Raw genomic sequence first — 21,285 nt, forward strand, 5'->3', positions numbered from 1 at the left:
ACATATAACAATCATCAGTTACTTTTAGTTATTTCTGTATGAAATAAACCAACATACTTTTACGACACTATACATTCCTATTTGTATACTTTGTTGTTAAGTGCATTTTACCACAGTACTGCATCTTCTCATCTGATTTGTCTTTGCAGTGGGCTACTCCATCACAAGTCAGCTGGTAGTTTATGCACTCTCCATTCCCACACTCGAATTCAGTGTAGATGTTGCAGGAGGAATTTTCTGCTGCAGAAGAAGACAGTGAAGGTGACTATTGTCAAAATGTCAACAGGATATTAAACGAATTCATTCAGTGGTAAACTAAGGCTACGTTTCAACACACAGTGAACCATAGATTTACTCCAGCAACGCGGTTTTCGACCAAACTTTGTAAAGGTCACGACTGTATTCCATAAACTCATTAACCTTACACTTTAACCTGTGAAGCATTTTGATATCCCATTGGTAGTCCATTCCCAACAGATCTACAGTGGCACATGTGTTGTAATATTAATTACTAGCATTCTACTTTTAGTGGTTTCAGTCATTAGTCAGAAATTTCAACAATATCTCTGATCTGTGCTACTCTTGCAGGTTCAAAAGTTCAAATTACAAAACATCTTTCTGCTCTAGTAACAGGTCAAATCGGGGTGGGATAAAAAAGCCTGCCATCCTGTTACAGCCAGTCTACAATGCAGCTCTGAGTCACTTGCCATGTTTAGTCTGGCCAAACTTCTGTCGTTTGAACAGCTCTTCCCACCATATGGTCGACCATCACACTGCATTTCAAATGCAAGCGGCAATGTCAAATTATGAAGCAGGACAGCCCCCCAAAGCTTTACATTTGTGACTGTAGACAGGTAGCTGTGGCAAACATCCTACTCCTTTCAACTGTTTTTCTTTTTTCTGCTGTCTGCATAAATTTGAAGCCACACACACCGCGTAACAGTTTAGCTATCTTTATTTATTCTCAAAATGTATTGACTATGACTACCGGAATAACTGCAAACTGACTGCTTAGTCAAATAGAAAGAAATAGCAGCTGTCCGTGCTTGTTTGTGTGTGCTTATGTACAAAGGAATCAATTCAAAAATACCAAAGGGTCATGTAAACGGCACTTAAAAAAAAGGCACTGCAAGTTACACTATACATATAAACGTAGCCAAAGACACCTTTCAAAATAACTAATCCATACAGGGTGTCATTAAAATCAATACCTCCTAATGTTTGGAAGGTCAGCTGCGTGTCACCACAGTATAATTAAATCTGAAGCTTGTCATGACTTACACACACATCTGTTGTCGTCTAACAGAACACGTTCTCCACGGCAGCTGCAGTTGACCCTTCCTTGTGGGGTCAGGAGACAAAGGTCGCCGCAGCCTCCGTTCATGTGTCGGCATGGGGACAGCTCACCTTCAATAACAATCAAACAGGACTGATTAGGCTTTCAGCAGTAGTCAAGGGGAAATTCTCTGGGGTCACACTTTCTCTTACAGATGTCATCAAGGCGAGATGTTCAATACGGTTCTTAAGTCATCTTCTAAGGAGGTATTGTAGCCCACCTTTCCACTCAACACACTTTGTCCCAGCCTTCCACATCGATTAGTTCATTACATACCAAATTAATTCTCCCTTTTATTATTAGTAATAAAAATCTCACTGGAAGCTGTCACATAATTTGGACTCTCTGCATTTTCTAATAAAGATTTTTCCCTCACTGAATGTTAAATCGAGAAAAGAGTTGGTGCTTTGTGGCTCTGATGGTCTGCCACCAACCTTGATCTTTGCCGTCTGGCAGTGAGATAGTTACTGCAGATTTCCTGCTATAAGATTCATTCCACGTGCAACCAAAACACAGGAAAGAATAAAGCACGGTCTGTCTAGTCCTGAGAAAGGAGAAAAAAAATGTGTAAAAGAAACTGAGAAACAAAAGGCATCAATTATCAAGTGCAAGTGTTCAGAGACATACGTGTCCATTGGAGACCCTCTCTTGCTACTTGCCCTCCAGCCATGAATATTTTATTCATGAGAGAAGGAAACATTCATCTGTTGTACAGCTCAGGTAAACTAAATGTGTGATTATTTATAGTCAGGATATCTGCGACAAGGAAAATGCAATAAGACCAAGACAAAAAAGGATAACCTCATTTTCAAATCCTCCATTGTTGGTCACTGCACATTATGCTAGAGACGTGCAGCTGTGCCCGTTGGAGGTCACAGGATGTGAAAGGAAAATTGTGGCTCTTTGCATCTGAGTCCAGCCAGTGGGATACACTTAAGCCCACATCCCTTTGTCCTACTTGGAAATTAAACTTCATACGACACTTAAGAGACTCCCTCGACAACATAAGCTACTTTTATATTAATTACCACTGAGGCTTAAGTTTCTGGACATTCTAAATAAGACCACTTACATTTATCATCAGCAGCGTTGCTGTAAATCAAATCCCTTGTACACCCCTTCAAACATGTTGTTATTAGTTGGTAACTGAATATTAAACATTTCAAATTTTCTTAGTTTGAAAAAGTCATACGAATTTTTTGTAACAGTGTATTTATTTACGATGATAAACAACTGTATTAAGTTTAAATTGAAGGGAAATGTTCGAATGCGCAAAACCTATTTATTTTAGCAGATACCTTGACTTATCTTCAACAACAAATCTCCTGTACTGTGCAAATGCAATGCAAATATCCTGTGGAAATGCATATGCAAATGAAAAAACTAAATCTGGGATAAACCTGCATTTAGGCCTCACAAAACAAACGACACCAGGATGGAAACGGTGCACAAAAAAAAACATTTATGCATATTTCCCTGTAATATTGTTATTTTGCCACAGCTGAATTGCATACACAATAATTTAAGTCTTTTGTTCTAAACCAACATAATTAATATGCACATGTATAAACCCCTGCACACATCAACAACCACGCACCTGCAAACACATATCAAACAAATAAGCATTTGCATACAGTGGTCATGAAACTGAACTCACTTCCAGGTCTGTAAATACTCACAGTTGTTGGTATCCCTGGCCACAGCTATAATTCCCATTGGCTGATGGGGTATATCTGCTCGAAGCACCTTGGTGTCACCACCTGTGTACTTGTTTGATCGCAGCACAGATCTGCGGGCCCAGTCTGACCAGTAGATGAAATCTGCATAGATGGCAAGCCCATAGAAGTTTCCAGGTCCTGATTTAACTATGACCTAAAAAAAAATACAAAACAGAGCATTGTTGGTAGGTCTAAACCTATGAGACTATTTCTAAAGCAGCTAAACAACAAAGGGGATATCCTTAGGAATAAATGTGGAGAATAATGTTTCCACTCATTAATCAACAAATCACCCCTGCTGCCCACTTGACTGCTGAACCCAGATGTTGGGGGAGTAAATGACAGTGCCATTGGCAGGGAGGCAAGAATCCATCAGATGTCTCCTTCTGGGACTCTCCAGGCTTGTGGGTGGGGGGGGATCAGGGACTCCAGCAGCTCTGTAGCCTCAGCCATTAGTGGGACAGGCTTGTAAGCGACATCACATTAGCCCTGTGCCATACTAGGATTAATAGGACAGGTGTTGATTAAAGGAGCCCAGCGTGTGGAAATAACAACTGGCCATCAGACAAGTGAGAGACAGAGGGAGACAGAGAGGTAAACGCCAGATGGGGTCGGCTAGAACATATTGATAGGAAATTAGATTTGGGAGACATTCGGTTAACAGCCAGCGACGCCATTAGTTTTGTGCTGAACTCATGTTTCGTGTAAATGGGTAAGTAGCTCATACAGTCTCATCAATCTCCCACTATTCAACAGCATTCATATATGATACTTTAATCGTCATGTAAACAAACTCTAAAATGATTGCCTCAATCAGCCTTTGTTTTACATGGTAACATAAACATGCTGTGAAAGAGCACTGTGGACATTGAACTGTTTTTTTCTCCCTCTCTTTATGGTAAAAAGCAAACCTTTCTTTCCAGCTAAACATGCTGACATCTTCCCTTATCACGTACTCCACTGGCCTTTGTGAAGCACCGACTTCATTAATGACAGGGGTCTCCACTCGCAAAATTGCACGGCGGAGAGAGCCATAACAGCTCTTGTTCTTCTCGCCAACAACGCTGTCAGCATATAATGGTGCTGCTGCAGTGAAGAGTAGCTGAGCCCTCAAGGATACTCTACTAGCATCAAAGTGTACATTCACGTAACTCTTTACAAAACGGATGCTTTACAGTTGCGTTTTCTGATTTCAAAATGAATTCCTGCAGCCATTGCTGGTTTCCACACATTAGTGTCGAATGGAAAAAAAAAAATATCTGAACACCTTAAACTGACAAAGGCGACTTAAGCTTTCATCGTCCCAGTAGGGTTCTTGTATACAATGGCTGTGTTAAGATTTCAACAACTACAGTTTGGGTAAGTACAGGATTTGACAGTCAGCTATCTCTGTTTAATTTACACATTTTAATTGCAATGGAGAATCTGCACCCAGAGCAGTCTTACTGCAAAGCCTTCATTAGCATGACTAGGCTGCAGTAAGGGCAGGCTGGGACCCAAAGGTGAAGACTTTCTGAGCCTAGTGACCCGGCTCATCAAACATATGGGTAACTAATTGAGATGGGCCAAGGAGCAGAGCTGCAGAGGTCATGTCAAGTGAAAACCGAAATCCACGAAAAAAAAAAAAAAGAGGCCATCCAGTACTGTAATCCTCCGTACACCTTGGACACAGCTGGTATGCCCTAGTTGGGATGTCAAACATTATGTATACAACTTTTATGGACAAAATGTGAAGTTCCCTCTCTGAGTTTTATTTACATTAGCAAGGAATGACTTTCGTGATTAAGGAAACCATCTGCACCTTTGGAGATGCAGAGAGAAAAAAAAAACATTCAAGAGGTAATTCAAATCCCACCCACTGTACAGACGATGTTGTTCCAGGAGATGAGTTAATCGGAGATTAAACGGGAGAAAGGGAAATAAACTTTTATTTTAGAATGAAAAAGGACTATTTGACATTCTGTCCATGACTATGTCCTTTATGCCAAGTGCAGCTGTACATTTCCATAGACAGCTGTGTCTGGTACATCTGTGTTGTTCCTGAAAACAGGGACGGCTCAGAAAGATTACAGTATACGCAAGCATGTTAGAGACAGTGACAATTATGGTCATTTACATTCAATACTTTCATCCGACTTACTATAGGGTTAGGTTTTTCTCTATCATGATATATCCTGAAGGTTTTCTTCAGCAGTTACTATGTTGCCTAAGCCTGCACTGATCAAAAATAGGGAAAAAAACAGCCCAAATATTCTGCAACAAGCAGATCCATCCATCCATTATCAATACACCGCTTAATCCTCATTAGGGTCACAGGGGGGCTGGAGCAGCTGACTTCAGGTGAAGGCACGGGACACACTGGACAAGTCGTCAGTCTGTCGCAGGGCGACATATACAGACAAACAATCACATTCACACCTACGGGCGATTTAGACTAATCAATTAACCTCAGCATGTTTTTGGACTGTGGGAGGAAGCTGGAGTATCCAGAGAAAACCCACGCATGCACAGAGAGAACATGCAAACTCCATGCAGAAAGATCCCAGGAAAGCCGGGACGCTAACCAGGGATCTTCTAGCTGCAAGGCGAAAGCGCTAACCACTACACCACTGTGCAGCCTGCAATAAGCAGATGTGCAGTTAAATATTGTACTGCCTCAGAATGAAGGCTGAATTACAAATCTGACCTCCATTTTTTATGCTGCATTTCTTTATTATTTGAAGAGTTTTAGTTTTAATTTAATTTAGATGTCAGTGTATACCATGGAATAATTACTGTTAGGTACAGTCTGGCAAAGAAATAGTTGAATGCTTAATTGTTAGATTGTAACAGAAAAGTGATCCTGTTACACATCATTTCTCTCTCAGGTCATAGAACCCCTAAAAATACAAATAAAAATAATAATAACAATGACAACAATAATAATAATAAAAATAATAATCATAATAATAAATACTATGAACTTAATTTGTATATTTAGAAGTTTTTGTCCATGAAAATAATCCTTTTGTGCCTTAAAGTGATTTTGAAACAACTCTTTCTTGTGGAATGTGTACATCTGTGTAGTCCATGCCTCTATTTCCACCCACCGCTCCCTGCCCAGTAGAGCTACTATGCAGAGTCATGCATGTTACAAACTCCATTCTAAATAAGACTAGCAATACTATAATAATAATAATAATAATAATAATAATAATAATAATAATAATAATAATAATAATAATAATAATAATAATAATAATAATAATAATAAGTTCCACCCTGTAAGCTGACAGGATTGGATATATATATATATATATATATATATATATATATATATATATATATATATATATATATATATATATATATATATATATATATATATATATATATATATATATATATATATATACATGAAGCTCCAGCAGTCTGAACTTGTGTTGTGCTTATTTTGCTTTTGATGTGTTTTTCAGCATGAAAGAAAACATCAAATTGATAACAAAGTAAAAAAAAAAAGCATAATTTTCATCAGAGGGGGTCTTTAAAATGAAAATCTTTTGTTTCTCTCCACACTGTGTGGCACAGCAGGTCAACAAAACACCCAACCAGCAGGGTTAGAGAAATGAAATGATTGTGCTGTGGGAAACTAGAAATTTGCTGGTGCACCACTGAGTCTTCTTTGTTTAACACGTGAATTTCAAAGGTTGTGTAAGAAAAATGTGCAATTTTGACTGAAACAGTGTCCAGTGGCATATTTGGATGGCGATAGAAATATTCATATATATTGTATGACATTTTTGCCCAGTGGAAAAAAATCTATTTCTTCAGACCAGCAACCACAATCAATATCTTATACTTTGGGGGTCATTCTTTTCATACTCACATATCTGCTGGAACCATCGTAGTCACATCTCTCAATCTTGCCAAGGCTTCCATCTGAAAAGTAGAGCTTTTCTGCTTTGTGGTCAATAGTCAGTCCGTTGGGCGTCAAGATGTCAGTACTGATGACAATCCTCATATTCTTGCCAGCCAAGGTGGATCTCATGATGCTGGGCTTCTGCTCATTCCAGTTGGTCCAAAACATCAGGCTGGAAATGTGTCATGGACAGCCAAACCAAACACATAAATCTTAGTGAGCAGAATGTCGTATTTTCTTTCACCATTTAGCAACTGCCAGTGACTTAGATTTAATGCGTAGGCATCAACAGGGACTCACTTCCCTCTCCAAAAGCTGTATTAATTCACCTTAGCACTCTTACAAATTCCCACTTCAGCCAGAACTACAAAATAAATGAATGTGTAGTCTGAAAGGGCTTTTTGTTAGAGCAGCTGTATTGACATGATGCAGAGAATTCTCTCTCATGTAGGCGAAACCCACACAACTGAACAGCCAAAGTATTATTCACTGAATTAAACTGCTCGAGGTTTGTGCAGTCATGTCAGTCAATTATCAACAGCATCCCATAGCTGCCAAGACATCATTGGCTTCCTTGTTTTTGCCCTGAAGGAGTTTATCACTGATAAAGTGTAGCTCTGTTTCAATTAGATAATACGGATTAGCATCATAGGTTGTGAGATAAAGGTCATTTATGCATATTCTTCTGTGTGAGAATATGAAAAACAGATAATACCAGCGGAGTAAATAAAAGATTTGTATCTTTGTTTAGATGGGATTTGCAAGACGGACTGTGCACATTTTAAATCCATAGCTATGCAGACAAATCACTGAAAAACAGAGCTGGATACATTTTCAAATCGCATAAAAAAGTTTTTCAAACCCTAAGCTCTGACTTCATAATGTAATGAAGTCACAGAAGTCCACTCGAGCGAGATAATAAAGATTCAGGTCAGAAGTCACAACTAGGGGCTACTAATTAATCACTTGAGTTTGAATTCTAATTATCAGACAGCGGTTCTGGAGTGGGATGGATATGGTGCCAAACTGCCAACCAAGGATAGTCTGAGGTCAAGAAATTAATTTAGTTAGTATAACAGGAGAGCAAGATACTCACTCTTTTCACACTGCTCACAGTTACATTTTTATATTCATGAAAATACCGGTTTTCAATGCAGTCGGAGCTAGTAGTAAAAGGAATACTGATGTGTTACATTTTGAGCATCAGAAAACACTTTTCCCTGAAGCTTTTTTATTTTTTTTGAACAAGTGAAACTGCTAAAATCAGGTATGATATCTGCTGCTCACAACAGATCAAAACAGTTAGACCTGAAAAGTCGAAATGCTCAACGTAACCTACAGCAAGATGCAAAACATTATCTCCAAAATGGATCCTTGTTAGAAATTGATCAAAATTACAGTTGAAAAGCAGTGACTCATACTTGGGTCTGGGTGCATAAAAACACCCTTAAAACAACTCTGTCTAAATTTACACATGGGATGAGATTTTACATAAATGTTAAAATTTCACGTCTACCCATGCAAGTGGAGAGAAACTGAACACTATTTGTGAAAAGCGTCAAGACTAAATTATAATGAAATTGCAGTGGAAGTATTTTTACATTCTAAGTAGAACACTAAAGAGAGAGGTAGCACATACTTAAAAGCCTCAACTGAATTTCTCTCCATAGATTTAAAAGAAAACTATTCCATTTGTCTGCATTTTTGCTACAGTGTGCATTAGTCAATCTGTGAGCTCCACCTTGACCATATCTTGGCAGCACATCAAAAATATAGTCTGTGAATAGATTTATAGACAAGTGCGAGGATCTTAAAATTTGTCCTACAGCTAACAGGAGGCCAGTGTATGGATTTTAAAACAGCAGTAATGTGATCCAGTTAAAACTCTGGCAACAACCTTCTGTATTAAGTGTAATTTATTTATAGACTTTCTGGGAAAACCTGAGAGCAGCGAATTATAGTGGTCAAGCCTATTTGCAAAAAAAGCACGCACAAGCTGTGTATCTTAGAGAGGAAAAATGGCATATCCTTTGCAATACAGTTTAATACATTTATTTTATGTTGTTATATATTCTCTTGAAGCATGAAATAGAACCACAGTATTTTTTATTCACATTGGCACTAAGTAAAATAACGTGGATTAAAAGATATGTAGAGAATGGCATCATCAGCGTAACAAAGAAAACTAATACGATGCTTGACAGCGATAAATTTTGGTGGTGATAAAATGAGAGTAGTTGTGCATATATCAACCTATAAATAAAAATGCTGGGAGTCACAGTATCAACTGACCGATAGACTAATTTGGAGAAAGCGTGTGAGAGTGTGTATTTGAAGAAAAACACAAGCTACTGACTTTTGACACTCATCCAGGGCCAGGACGTGTGGATGATCCTCTTCTGAAAGAGTGACCACGGCCTGCCTGCTGAAGGCACCCACTCGTGTCTGGTCCACTGTTTGTCTGGTGATGGTGGATGTAGTGGAGCTGGTCCAGTACAAGGTGTCCCAGGCCCGATGGTAAGCCAAACCCTCCACTGAACCCACATCTAAAAGAACAGGCACATTAGATTACTGCTCACGTTCCAACTAATTCTGACACACAAAAAAGCCCGGTACAGTGAAAACACATACAAGCCTGAGGGACACTTGTGTTTGAGGCTGCTTCTGACAAGAACTTAATGTGGAAAATAGATTCGTCTTTTTAGTCTACATTGCAAGTTATGGCTGCAACAAAGGGAGTCCTATCCTTGGTTAAGTCAGTGATAACAGAGGAATGTATACACAAGAGGAATTATTAAATTCCTGAGAAAGCAACTAACTGAAATTTCTGAATAAAATGCAACATGAGAAAAAGAATATTTCTCTCTTTTACAGTTTTAGGTTTGGGGTTCATGAAGTTCATAGATGTATTTTTCTGTGTGTACCATTGATTTCTAATTTTCAGATTTCTGCCACTATCATCTGGGACTACTAAATTCCTCCAAGTTGTCTGTCATGTATATTTAGGTAAAAAATATTGACTTTGCTTGTAACAGATGGCAGGCTCCAATTGTGTTAGAATTGGGATTGTGTTTCCTTGGTGATTGACAGGGAAATAACTTCATGCCTCACTACGCTGGACAGACAGCTATTTGTTGATGCAACAGTCACTCAGGAACTGAATATGTTTTCATCGCGAGCCAATTTCCTAAACACAGAATATGAAAAGGCCTTTGCAGCCCCTTATGTTATTGCAGGGATATGAGTGACAGGGAAGGAACCTCAAGAGAGAGACAACGATCATGGACCGAAAATCCAGCCATATTCATGTTTTATTACTGTTATTTTTCTACTCTGTTTTAGGTTTGTTTTTTTATTTTTTGTTTCTGCGGATTCATAAATTACCTAGTGAATACAACTTTCAATATTCAGTATGAATCAGGACAAGAAGGGTCAGAATGACTGAATTGCTGAGATGACATGTAACCTTACACGAATATGACTGCTGCTCCCCATAGACTATGAGAGGGTGTGTGTGGACGTTATTACCATTGTATTATTTCTGGTACTGTACACACACACACACACACACACACACACACACACACACACACACACACACACACACACAGCTTGTCAACATATCTATCATATTCTATGATGAAACTAGACGTTGCCTTTCATAACAGCATAACAGGAATTAGTCCAAAGAATCCCTCCTCTGGCTTCAATAAAACTACCAGCACTGATAACATCAACACAACAAAAAATATGAATACTCAAATGTAAATTTAAATGTAATAATCTCTTAATATTTACATAACGCCTGTGTCCAAACATTTGGGAAATCTGATCCTGTTTTGTACCCTGAGCATTTTTGCATACACATTCATCTGTCAGTACAGTTTCTAATTTGTCTAAACGGTGAACATGTGGCCAACGTTAGATAATTTGGCTGTAACCCCGTATCTAAGAAGCCATAAACTATACCCTAGAATACTTAAGACTCTACCTGAGTCAGCCGACCGCTAATTAATAGTTTGCAATAAAAGCCGTCTGGCAGCTTGGAGTTTCTCACAAATTGTTGGCCAGGCAAGGGAGTAATTAATGGGGGACACAGAGTTTAATTAGGGAAATATGGATGATTAACATCTTCACCTTTCCTCAATGACAGGATTCAGGCAGAAACTTTTAGAAGAAAAGACGGTCTTGATTTTAAATACAGTAAAGGGTCAGATGCTGCCTAAAGCTGTTGATTTCATCAAACTCAGCACAGACCACATGGTTGTGGTACTTTTATTAACCTAATTAAAAACAAGGAAGGTCACAATATTCTCACAATTTTGTGAAATGCACGCCCATACAAACAACTATTCGATGTGTATTATGGATTAAGAAAGTTATACTGCACTCAAATGATTTCTTTGCACCACTTTCGTTTTGCATTTCACAAGTGCTTAGGTGTGAAGGGCACTTACAAATCCTGACAGATGGTTCTTGATAACGCTTGTTCATTTCTAGAAGATAAATTAATAAGCAGAAAGCTCCCTCAGCAGGGGGGCCGAGGATGGGTCGGGGGATGGGTGAGAGTGGATCAGTAACACTCAGCCAGTCTCCCAGTGTGAGGAGGAGGCGGGAAGCTGCTGAGCTCTGCTCCCAGTGGAAACTTCACAGAATGGCTGAGGATGCTAGCCGTGCAGAACAGAGACTTTTGCTGCTCATCTGACTCCAGTCACGCTTATCAAGACAGGACTGACTGAGCTTTAGTGAGTAGCAGAGCAGGAACAGTCCTCATTCAGTTCGTGGCAGTCAGCGAGCAGGAAACTTTCAAACATAGGTACTACACTTTTTAGAGGAGTACAAGGATAAAAAATAAAGGAATGGAAGAGAAAATGTCACACTTGACATTAACCAAGGTAGATGCTATTAATGCTTTGTGTCTATTGTATCATGAACAAGGTTTAAAATGCATTCAGTCAGCGGGAGTTCCACTGTACTAGATGTAAGATGGTAGAGCTCACATCCCAGTACACAGTCAATACAGTTACACATAAGTCAGAATAAATCAGACTTAAGAAGAGAGTGTAAAAATATGCAGTTATGTGCATAATCGCAAGTGAAACGTGAGTGTTTCAAGGCCATGCATTCATTAAAATGGAAGCATATCTTCTTCATGACAGGCATATCAAACACAAGAGTGAAAACACATCTGAAACACACCAAGTGTCGACATGGTGTATCAAATATCATTATCATCCTGCACATTGTGCCGAACCACACAGAGCTCACACTGCAGGGGATGTAAAGGTCTTGAAATTGACATAAGAAGTGTATATGTCTGTTAGTGAATATTTGCAGTGAGGCATCTGTCAGCTCCCACAGCAGTTTTATTACCTAACAACATACAAATAATGTAGAAGCATTGTGGTAACATGAAATGCACTTACTTTCTGCAAAAATAGTTCTTCCCGTCCAGTCATCATTAATAATCTGGATATTTCCAAAGTGGACGTCGCTAAAAAAGATGCGGTTGGTCCCAGCTATCTTGTGACCATAGTCAAAAGCCAGCGCTATGATGTTCTTGAAAAAAGCAGGATTTTCGAAAGGTTGGAGAGGGGAGTTGAGGTCATTTTCGTCTGAAAGATGGATGCTTTTCAGTATGGTCCTTTCAGAGTAGAGTAGGTAACCTTCATAGCGCTCACAGGCAAAGCCATCCTCTGCCAAGCGGCCATGGGCGCAGGAGCAGGTCCGGCGACCGCTGCCCAGGTGAAAGCACAGCTGCTGGCAGCCTCCATTGCTCCTGGCACAGGGGTTAGTGCCTTCACAACACAACACATGTTCAGTTACTGGTCTGCTTCAGTTTCTGCTCTGTGCAATCATGTTTAAATTCACCTAACTACGCATGGCAGTTGAAAGTCACACAAGCAGCACAGCAGCCTCGTATTATGATAGTCTTTACAAATTCATCACAGGCTTAATTACAGTAGGAAAAGTCACAGCTTAAACTGTAAAGGTGAAACATCTACCTTTTTCTCTGCCTCTGTTGAAGACTGTCACATCCTTCAGATTGACCCCTAGACCACTCCTCATGGTCACGGCTTCACTAGTGTCAGTCTTGAAGCCCCGACGGATTGAACCGTTGGAGTGAGCCCTGAATGGCATCAGGAGAAACGGGAGCAAAAAAAAGTGGTTCAAGTTTCAGAGAAGAACACCATATTGTGACTTCTGACTGAGGCAGGGACAAAGTTAGACACAGATACTGTAGGGAATAATAATTTTATCTGACAATAATAATGCAAAATCCAAGACTACAGTCATCCAGGCGTGACACAGTTGAAGTTGTTGCAGATAAGAAACACAATAAAGCTTCTTTCCATTGTTATATCCCAAATTTTGTCTGGAGTATTTAGAAGAAATAGGTGGTGACTATCACTAAGAGGGATTACTGTTCCTCCTTTTTCCTTAAAAGGTCTCATGTGCTATATTTTCACATGGGACCTTTAAAGGAAATGGGTAATGTCAGGTTGCTCTACAGGCTTTGCAGGCCAATGCTTATGTATGCATTTAAGAAAATAATAAATTACCTGTCAGACCAGTAGATATAAGGCCCAAACACAGCCACTGAGAAGAGGTCTACGTTGGCCACTGACAGTACAATCTCCCGGCTCTCACCTGTCTCAAGGTTGATCCTCTCGATCTTATCTGTGCGAGCGTCGCACCAATATAATGTACTTTCCTGGAAGGTAATTTTAAAATTCTTATCACAAACCGAGCCTCTTAGGCATAGTCATATTTCAGCCACAAAAGAGTAAGATGAGGTAGGAGGTGCAATATATAGAGGTGGAGTGGTGCTGGACGAGGTTGAAGACACTGTTTGTGCATCAGAGTGCAACCATACCTCATAGTCTATGGAAATTCCATTGGGCCACATGATGCCTGAGTTAACCAAGGTAACCTGGTCTGAACCATCCAGGCGGGAGCGGCCAATGCAGGGGTTCTGGCCCCATTCAGTCCAAAAGAGATATCTGTACAACATAAAAACGCAAAAATACAGTGTAAAGTTGGCAGGCCTCATTTAGTCGGCCACTGTTTCTTCGTAAGAGAAAATTCTCATCAATAATTACTCTAAATAAATACTTTTTCTAATGGTATTGCAGATGTGGTTGGGTCAAGGCGTTTTATAATTGAACACTACTGTAAACTTTCTTAGATGGCAATAGCAGTAAACAAACAGTGAGCGCTGGAAATTTTAAGGGACAATGAAGTCACTGTCATGTTTCTGACACCACTGTGACTTTTGCTTTGTGGATTGATTATCCTGCTGGAAGTAGCCATAATTTTCAACTCATCACAGTTGTAAAGAGTAGTTATCAGAGTTACTGTAACCTTTCTGTCAGCTCCAACTAGTCTGGCTATTTCCTTGTGACTTATCGTTCGACCAAGGTTTTTCGGTGTCAGAAATACTGAACTCAGCCTGTCAATAATCAATCAAAGTCACCGAGACCACATTTTTCCCATCTGATGTTTGATGTGAACTTAACTGATGACTCTTGACTTACATCAGAAATATTTAATGGATTTCACTGCTGCCACATGATTGACTAGTTGGCTAATTGCATGAATAAGTAGGAGTACTACTAAAGTGCTTGGCGAGTGATGATATTGGTCAATAGGGCAATTACCTGGTTTGGATTTTGTAGGACAATCATTACATTAAAGTTCCATCAAAAAATGTATCAAACATGTCTTCTTTCTGTGGTAAATGCTTTTTAAATCTAAAGAATGCTACTGATTACAAAAACACTACATCGATGTGGAGAGAATAAAAACATGAAAACACAAGGAAAGACATTTCCTACCCCTTCTGTGGATGTACAGCAATGGCCCTAGGCTGATCAAGTCCTTCAGATATGACCACAGAGCGGTATGCACCATTCAGACGGGAGATTTCTATTAGATTGAAACCATGGTCTGTCCAATATAGGTTGCCTGTGTTGAAAGAAGCAATAGCAAGGTGGGTAAATATAGCAGTGGTTTATTGATCCTCCAGGGTACAAGATACGCAAGAAGTTTCTATCATGAACTAACAAATACAGTGTATTAAAACCAATTTTTCACATTTATTTGAGCTGTGACAGATTTTACTTTTTACGGAGGATACCCAACTTTTCCACAAAGGCGTAATGTATTTTGGCAGTCCAGATCAGAACAAAGACATCTACTCAATGCCATAACTAGAGGCACTGCACCTAAAGTGACAATTTTCAACAATCAATAGCAACTGGATAGCCTGTGGTAATAACTTCAGGGCCTGGGGAATCATAATACTAACCGGCAATCCAGTCAACAGCGATGCCTTCCACTCGACTGATGCCAGTAGTAATGATGTCCTCCCTCCAGGTCTGATCACGTTTGGCACGGGATATTCGGTTCAGTCCCATATCTGTCCAGTACACAGTGTCATTTCCTGCAAAATACACTGTACAGTTAATGATGAGAGAAAATGGAATGATGAATGCGACTGCCACAAAAGTATTTATGCCCTCAAACAAAGCAGCTCATGAAACCACATTTTACTGCAGCACGGTCCATTTCACCAGATGTTGTGTGCTGCTATAAAGCATGATGGCGAAAATATCCACAGTTCAGGCACAGCTCTTTGTTGACATACAGGGCTTGGACAGGAAATGCAGTCATGGGCCAAATTTTACAGTGTAGTATATTGCTTCATGCAAAACATGATGTTGGTAAAACTGTTATGGACCCTTCATGATTTTACAGCCCTATTACATAAGCATATAAAATAGTATGTAATATTCTTTATAGCACAGTCTTCAAGTACATCTTCTTGTACTGTCAGTTTGGTTCTGTACAAGTTGTTAAAGGGCTTAGATGGTGTCATACATTTAATCGCACTTTCTGGCCCTTGCTGTCTTCACACTCTGCTAACATGTAGATGACATCTGACAGAATACAGCTGCAGGGCTTTCATCCATTCCCCTCTGGCTACCTGGCTTCATTAATGACATGAAAATGATATGTGAGAGCTAGAAGTTGCTTCTTTTGGGCTTAGTAATAATACGTTTGCATGTTCACATCCTAAAGCACTAAACATGAGGACCACTGTCAATCTTTTTCTGTGCTTTGGGAATGTCTATATTCTGGATTTAGCGTTTTTCGTCTTTGCAAAAAGCTGTGGTCACAGTTCAGAATTGCGATTGACATTTGATGTTACACATGAATACTACTTGCTCTTGTTTTCATGCACTCTCTGACTTTCTCTGAAACGGAAAGCATCTATATAGAAGCTTAAATGAAGTAAAATACAGGATTTGTGTGAATTCACTGGGCATGTGCACCACTTGGGGTGGAAAGATACAGAATACAATAATCGTATGTCACTAACCAACAGTACCTATTTAACCTTATGAGCCCAGGGCTATATAACAATAACTGTGTTGGTAAAATTGTCTAGAATCTGGCAACATCAGTACTATGATGATGGAATACTGTATGACTGAGAAATTGTGAAAAATCTGTGCTCAGTGTCTACTAGAAATAAATATTATTCATGACACATTGCCCACTTTGCTTTAGGCACCCTAGAGTCTTGGATCACCACTGCTGACACACGCTTGATTTGTAACTACAACTTTTTCATTCATTGCAATAATAATAATAATAATAATAATAATAATAATAATAAAAACCTAACCCATTGTGTTGAGGTAATTTTTCATAAAAAGTGGATATAACTTCAGTCCTATGAAGGAGACGATGCAGAAATTTGCTAAAGTTTCAAAACTGGATAATATTTTGCCAAAAAGAATCAACTAGTAACAGAACGGAGGGTAAGTTGTGCTGTTTATCTGGAAAGACAGCAGTCTACGTTACAAGATGATGGGGACCGGAGCGTGAAAATGGGTGACAAAACTAGCAAAGATTTTACTTTGCAGAGGTTTGACCTGAACATTATTACTTCGGTATGTAAAAATACAACATGCATAATTACAAAGCTCAGGCTCTGCTCTTATTTTTGATATGATATTAACTTCTCATCTCCACACATACAAGCAACCAGCATTGTTGGAAAGGTCAAGCAATGCAGTTTCATTTGATATGCACCACATCAATAAATACTTCGAAAGCAATTCAACTGGGAAGCAGGAATGTGAATTTAAATGCAAAGTACATCCTTTTTGTATCATTTTCTGGAAGCCAAGAATATCTGTACTGAATTTGGTCTGCATCCATCTTTTGTTAAGATATTTCACAGGATAAGCCAAAACCTAGACTTGCTGGTGGCGCTGGAGTAATAATTAAATCATTGCGGTTCATCCACCGGTCGCCAGTTGCATGTGTACCAAACTTCATGTTTATTATTCCACCAGTTCTTGAGTTTGGACAAAAGTTTGACCAACAATGATTAAAACCACAATGACCCCCAGTTGCCATGCCAATACCTTTGGCTTAAAGTTAGTTTTGTCTGCTGAGTCATCAGCTGGTGAGACTTTCAATGAGACACTCTAATAAGTGAACGGAATTCCATCTGTGCTGTTCATTGCATTGAACAACAATGTCAATATATCCTCAGACTCTGTTGTGGACCATACCCTGGTATTGTTTTCTGCCTTTAGGAGACATTAGTCAGTAGGATAATAGTCCCTTGTTGAGTTCTCTGCCTCTGCAACATCCAATTGGTCGGTAATAATAAATCGGTTTCAGTGACGTCTTGTGCAAATGTACTCTTCCTACTATCCCATACCATCATTTTTATAAGACTACATAAAAAAAAAACATAGAATGCATGTGGAATTACCCAAATATGCAATTTTTATCTGCTGTTTTCTAAAAAGAATTTGCTGCCAATGCTCATATATAAACATGTATATATATAGTTGGCACTGGCTGTACATACACAATCTCCTTTAAACATTGTTATTTTTTGTTATTGTTGGTGTTACCAGCTTTTGTTATCATGCTTCAGCAGCAACCTATTACATATGTTGGACGCCCCCAGCCTATCGTATATTCATAGCATTTGTCGGCGTAATAAATTGATCATTTTTATCATATATAGTATACGAAAGGAAACACAAATGTAACAAACAGTGGCATAAGCTATTGGATTCATGCCTTGCAGTGTTACGGTACCTTCATTTTGGTACAATATCTTGGAAACAGCTTTGCATGGGTATTGTTTCATGGATTTGTGTGAAAATAGTTGGATGATATTCATGCCGAGGTTCCCCTGTAATGTGAACTTATTATTCTTTCATCTACACCACACTCTACAAGCTCATAGACCATTATTCAAAAAATATATGAAGCACAGTACTAAAAAGACCTTTCCTTCTTCCTAACTGTTTTAAGATTCAGAAGCCCAGGCCTGTAAGGAAGAAAGTAATGGAAAGTAAAAATAGGTGTGTTGTGTTATATGGTGTAACCGAACAAATGCAGTGACAGTTACTTAGTTACTAAAGTACTGCTGTTAGGAGTAAAGCACTTTCATGTTTTTGACTTGACATTTTGAGGCCCATTAGAGAAGAGCTTGATGTCATTCCATGTCCCCGACACTTTAGGGGGTCTTGAAACTTCACTTTGAATCATCCAACTGAGAGTATAGCAAATTTCTTGCCATTACAACAGCTATGAGGAAAATCAAATGCCTGATGCTTTCTGTTGTTGCATCAGCATTAAAAGTCAACCTTGGCAACTTTTATGTGCACAAACTGTAAATTGCTGCATGTCTCATACAGTATCTTTTCTTTTTAAATAAGAAAAAAAATCAGCTAAACCAACCATATTTTGACTGCAAAATCATAACTGTTTTTATTTTTATTTTTAATGGCTATCACTTTTCACATGTGCATACCATCAAATATGTCCCCTAGCAAAAAGAAATGAACAAAGGTTCTAAAGTAATTGTCACTGTACAAGAAAAATGAAACAACTAAAATTGACAAAAGGTCAACAGGTCATAGTCCAATAATGATGGTAACAGCTGTTTCAAAACAGGTTTCAGAGATGCCGTCGACTGCTAACACTTGCTTTTATTAGTTACTGTACTGTACTGGGGGCAGTTTGGTGGAGAAATTACATTTTTCTATCACTGTTGTTTGTGGCCACAATTCAACATTCTAATGTTAGGAGGGTGAATGATACAAAGCAAATTAATGTCCAGCAAAAGAATATGCAAAACTAAGTTAGACAAACTACCTCACAGTCCAGCATGAACAGGTTTATCTTTTTATAATGTAGTATTTGTTTAATAAATTGCAAAATAATTGTTGAATGTAGTATCAGCATTTGTGCAATACCATCTATTTACTCTAAATGGAACTACCATCTGCAAAGTGAACACCATGCTACTTTCAAAAAGTCTTTTCACTAATGATTGAGATCATGGATGTATTAGGTAAGTGTTCACTGGGATTAAAAATCAAGGGAGAAATAGAGATTTTTCTCATCTACTTCTTAAGAATCTGATTTCTTTTTGCAACCAGAGGCGTCACCCACCCTGCTGATTGTAAGAAAGACGGCCGGTGCCCATTTTTCAGGCCTGGAGGCTACATCCATCTTTTATATGCAGTTGATGGTGAGAACCCTGCGGCTAGTGACTCCCAGCCAGTAGAAAGCTACCTCCTGACTACATTTTAGCACACATCTGCTGCGGGTTCAGATGTCTGTGGTCACAGTAATCAGGTTAGCCATATGCTGACCTGATGTGGGTGGACGCTGCAATTGCTGGTGTGTACTGAGATGATGATTTTGTGTTTGTTGCATGAGCTATTGGGTAATGTTCCAGTGCCCTCCACTGCTCAGACGTTAAGCCCATCAGAATTTAATGCATCGGTGTAGCGTAATTACTACCTGAGGCCACAGAGATCACTGCTGCTGCTGCTCAGCCAAAGTAACGGAACGTTGTTTTGGTTTCATGTGTGTATGGTTTGATAAAAGTCTGGGAATATGGCCTTTTGAACTAAAAGTCTTTGGAGAGTGAATGCTTTTATGCTTTCTTTAATGTAGACCTATAAAGACTACATTAAACTTAGCATCCTACCTGCAATATCATGTATATTTAAAACAGAAACAACATGCAGTGGTATGTTTAATGATATGTCAGACGGAGCAATTCGCCATGGTTCAGTGGATTTCAACTGTCTTATATTCAATATCAAACACTGATTTAACATAGAAAATCCTTTTATGGTGTCATACCTGCATGGAAGTCAACTCCTACTGCAAACAGTGTTCCTGTGATGGGCATGAGGGCTTCGCTGTTGTCATTTGGGTCAAGAGCTATTCCCCGGATTCCCTCATGGATGGAATACATCAAAAATGAGTCAACACCTACACAATGACAGAGGGACCTATTAAACCACCAATACAGACATTTCAGCATGAAAAAATTATGAATGCCCTTTGACGAAAGTATATATTATTCACATACATATGTAGAGCCATAACCTCCCATTGAGGGGATTGAATGTCGCAAGGTAAATTCGAAATCTTACCCTCACATGACATGCGATCGCTGCGCAAGTTATAGCCAACGGTGCAGGAGCAGCTACGTGTGTTCTCCGAAGTAGGGAAACAGAGCTGTGAGCATCCTCCATTGTTTACCTGGCAGGGATTTCTTCCTGAATGTTAAGCACAAGCAGCAAAAAGCAAATAGTAAGGTACCATAAGTAGGTAGTGCGTGTCCTTCTGTGTCTGTATGTTTGCATGCTGATATGTGGGAGCCCGCTTACCTTTCTGACCTTCCCTGTCGTATACCTTCATGTGAACCACCCCACTCGTCTTGTTCCTAAGAATCACCACGTTCCGTCCATCTCTCTTGGTGACCGTTCCCAGCTGTGCCGATTCGTCATCTGCCCACCAGAGTTTGCCACCTACAACCAGTGGCAAAATTTTCTTAAAAATCTGGCCATACAGTCATGGAAACAAATATTAGACCACCCTTGTTTTCTTCAATTTCTTGTTCATTTTAATGCCTGATACAATTAAAGGTACATTTGTTTGGACAAATATAATGATAACAACAAAAATAGCTCACGAACATTCAATATAAGAGCTGATATCTAACTGTTTTCATGTTTTCTTTTCTGTCTGTTTTAGTCACGCGATACACACAGGAGTTAGTACTTGATTGCATAACCATTGTTTCTGATGACTGCAGCCATGCATCTTGGCACCACCACCTTCTGACACTGTTCTGCTGTTACAGCAGCCCATTCCTGTTGCACAACTTCAAACTAATTTGCTTTGTTTTCAGGCTTGTGGTTCTCCATTTCGTGTTTGATGATTTTCCACAAGTTGTCAGTTGGATTTAGATCTGGTGATTGAGCAGG

General features: G+C 39.1%; 1 protein-coding gene across 9 annotated transcripts in view; it reads right to left on the reverse strand.

The window, feature by feature from the left end:
- The window catches only part of lrp1bb (low density lipoprotein receptor-related protein 1Bb), a 279,672-nt gene that overhangs the window by 66,240 nt on the left and 192,147 nt on the right, over positions 1-21,285 (reverse strand). For all 9 annotated transcript variants that reach the window (XM_035952736.2, XM_055015178.1, XM_035952733.2 and 6 more), the window contains 14 exons: positions 20,686-20,826; positions 20,449-20,574; positions 20,153-20,284; positions 15,264-15,398; positions 14,791-14,920; positions 13,830-13,956; positions 13,516-13,667; positions 12,958-13,082; positions 12,379-12,750; positions 9,309-9,498; positions 6,920-7,124; positions 3,016-3,208; positions 1,282-1,407; positions 112-240 (listed from right to left, as the gene is read on the reverse strand). In XM_035952736.2, coding sequence (XP_035808629.2) covers positions 112-240; positions 1,282-1,407; positions 3,016-3,208; positions 6,920-7,124; positions 9,309-9,498; positions 12,379-12,750; positions 12,958-13,082; positions 13,516-13,667; positions 13,830-13,956; positions 14,791-14,920; positions 15,264-15,398; positions 20,153-20,284; positions 20,449-20,574; positions 20,686-20,826 — 2,283 coding nt within the window. The remainder of the gene's footprint in view (positions 1-111; positions 241-1,281; positions 1,408-3,015; positions 3,209-6,919; positions 7,125-9,308; positions 9,499-12,378; positions 12,751-12,957; positions 13,083-13,515; positions 13,668-13,829; positions 13,957-14,790; positions 14,921-15,263; positions 15,399-20,152; positions 20,285-20,448; positions 20,575-20,685; positions 20,827-21,285) is intronic.

Source organism: Amphiprion ocellaris, chromosome 11 (genome assembly GCF_022539595.1).
Source record: "Amphiprion ocellaris isolate individual 3 ecotype Okinawa chromosome 11, ASM2253959v1, whole genome shotgun sequence".
NCBI lineage: Eukaryota > Metazoa > Chordata > Actinopteri > Pomacentridae > Amphiprion > Amphiprion ocellaris.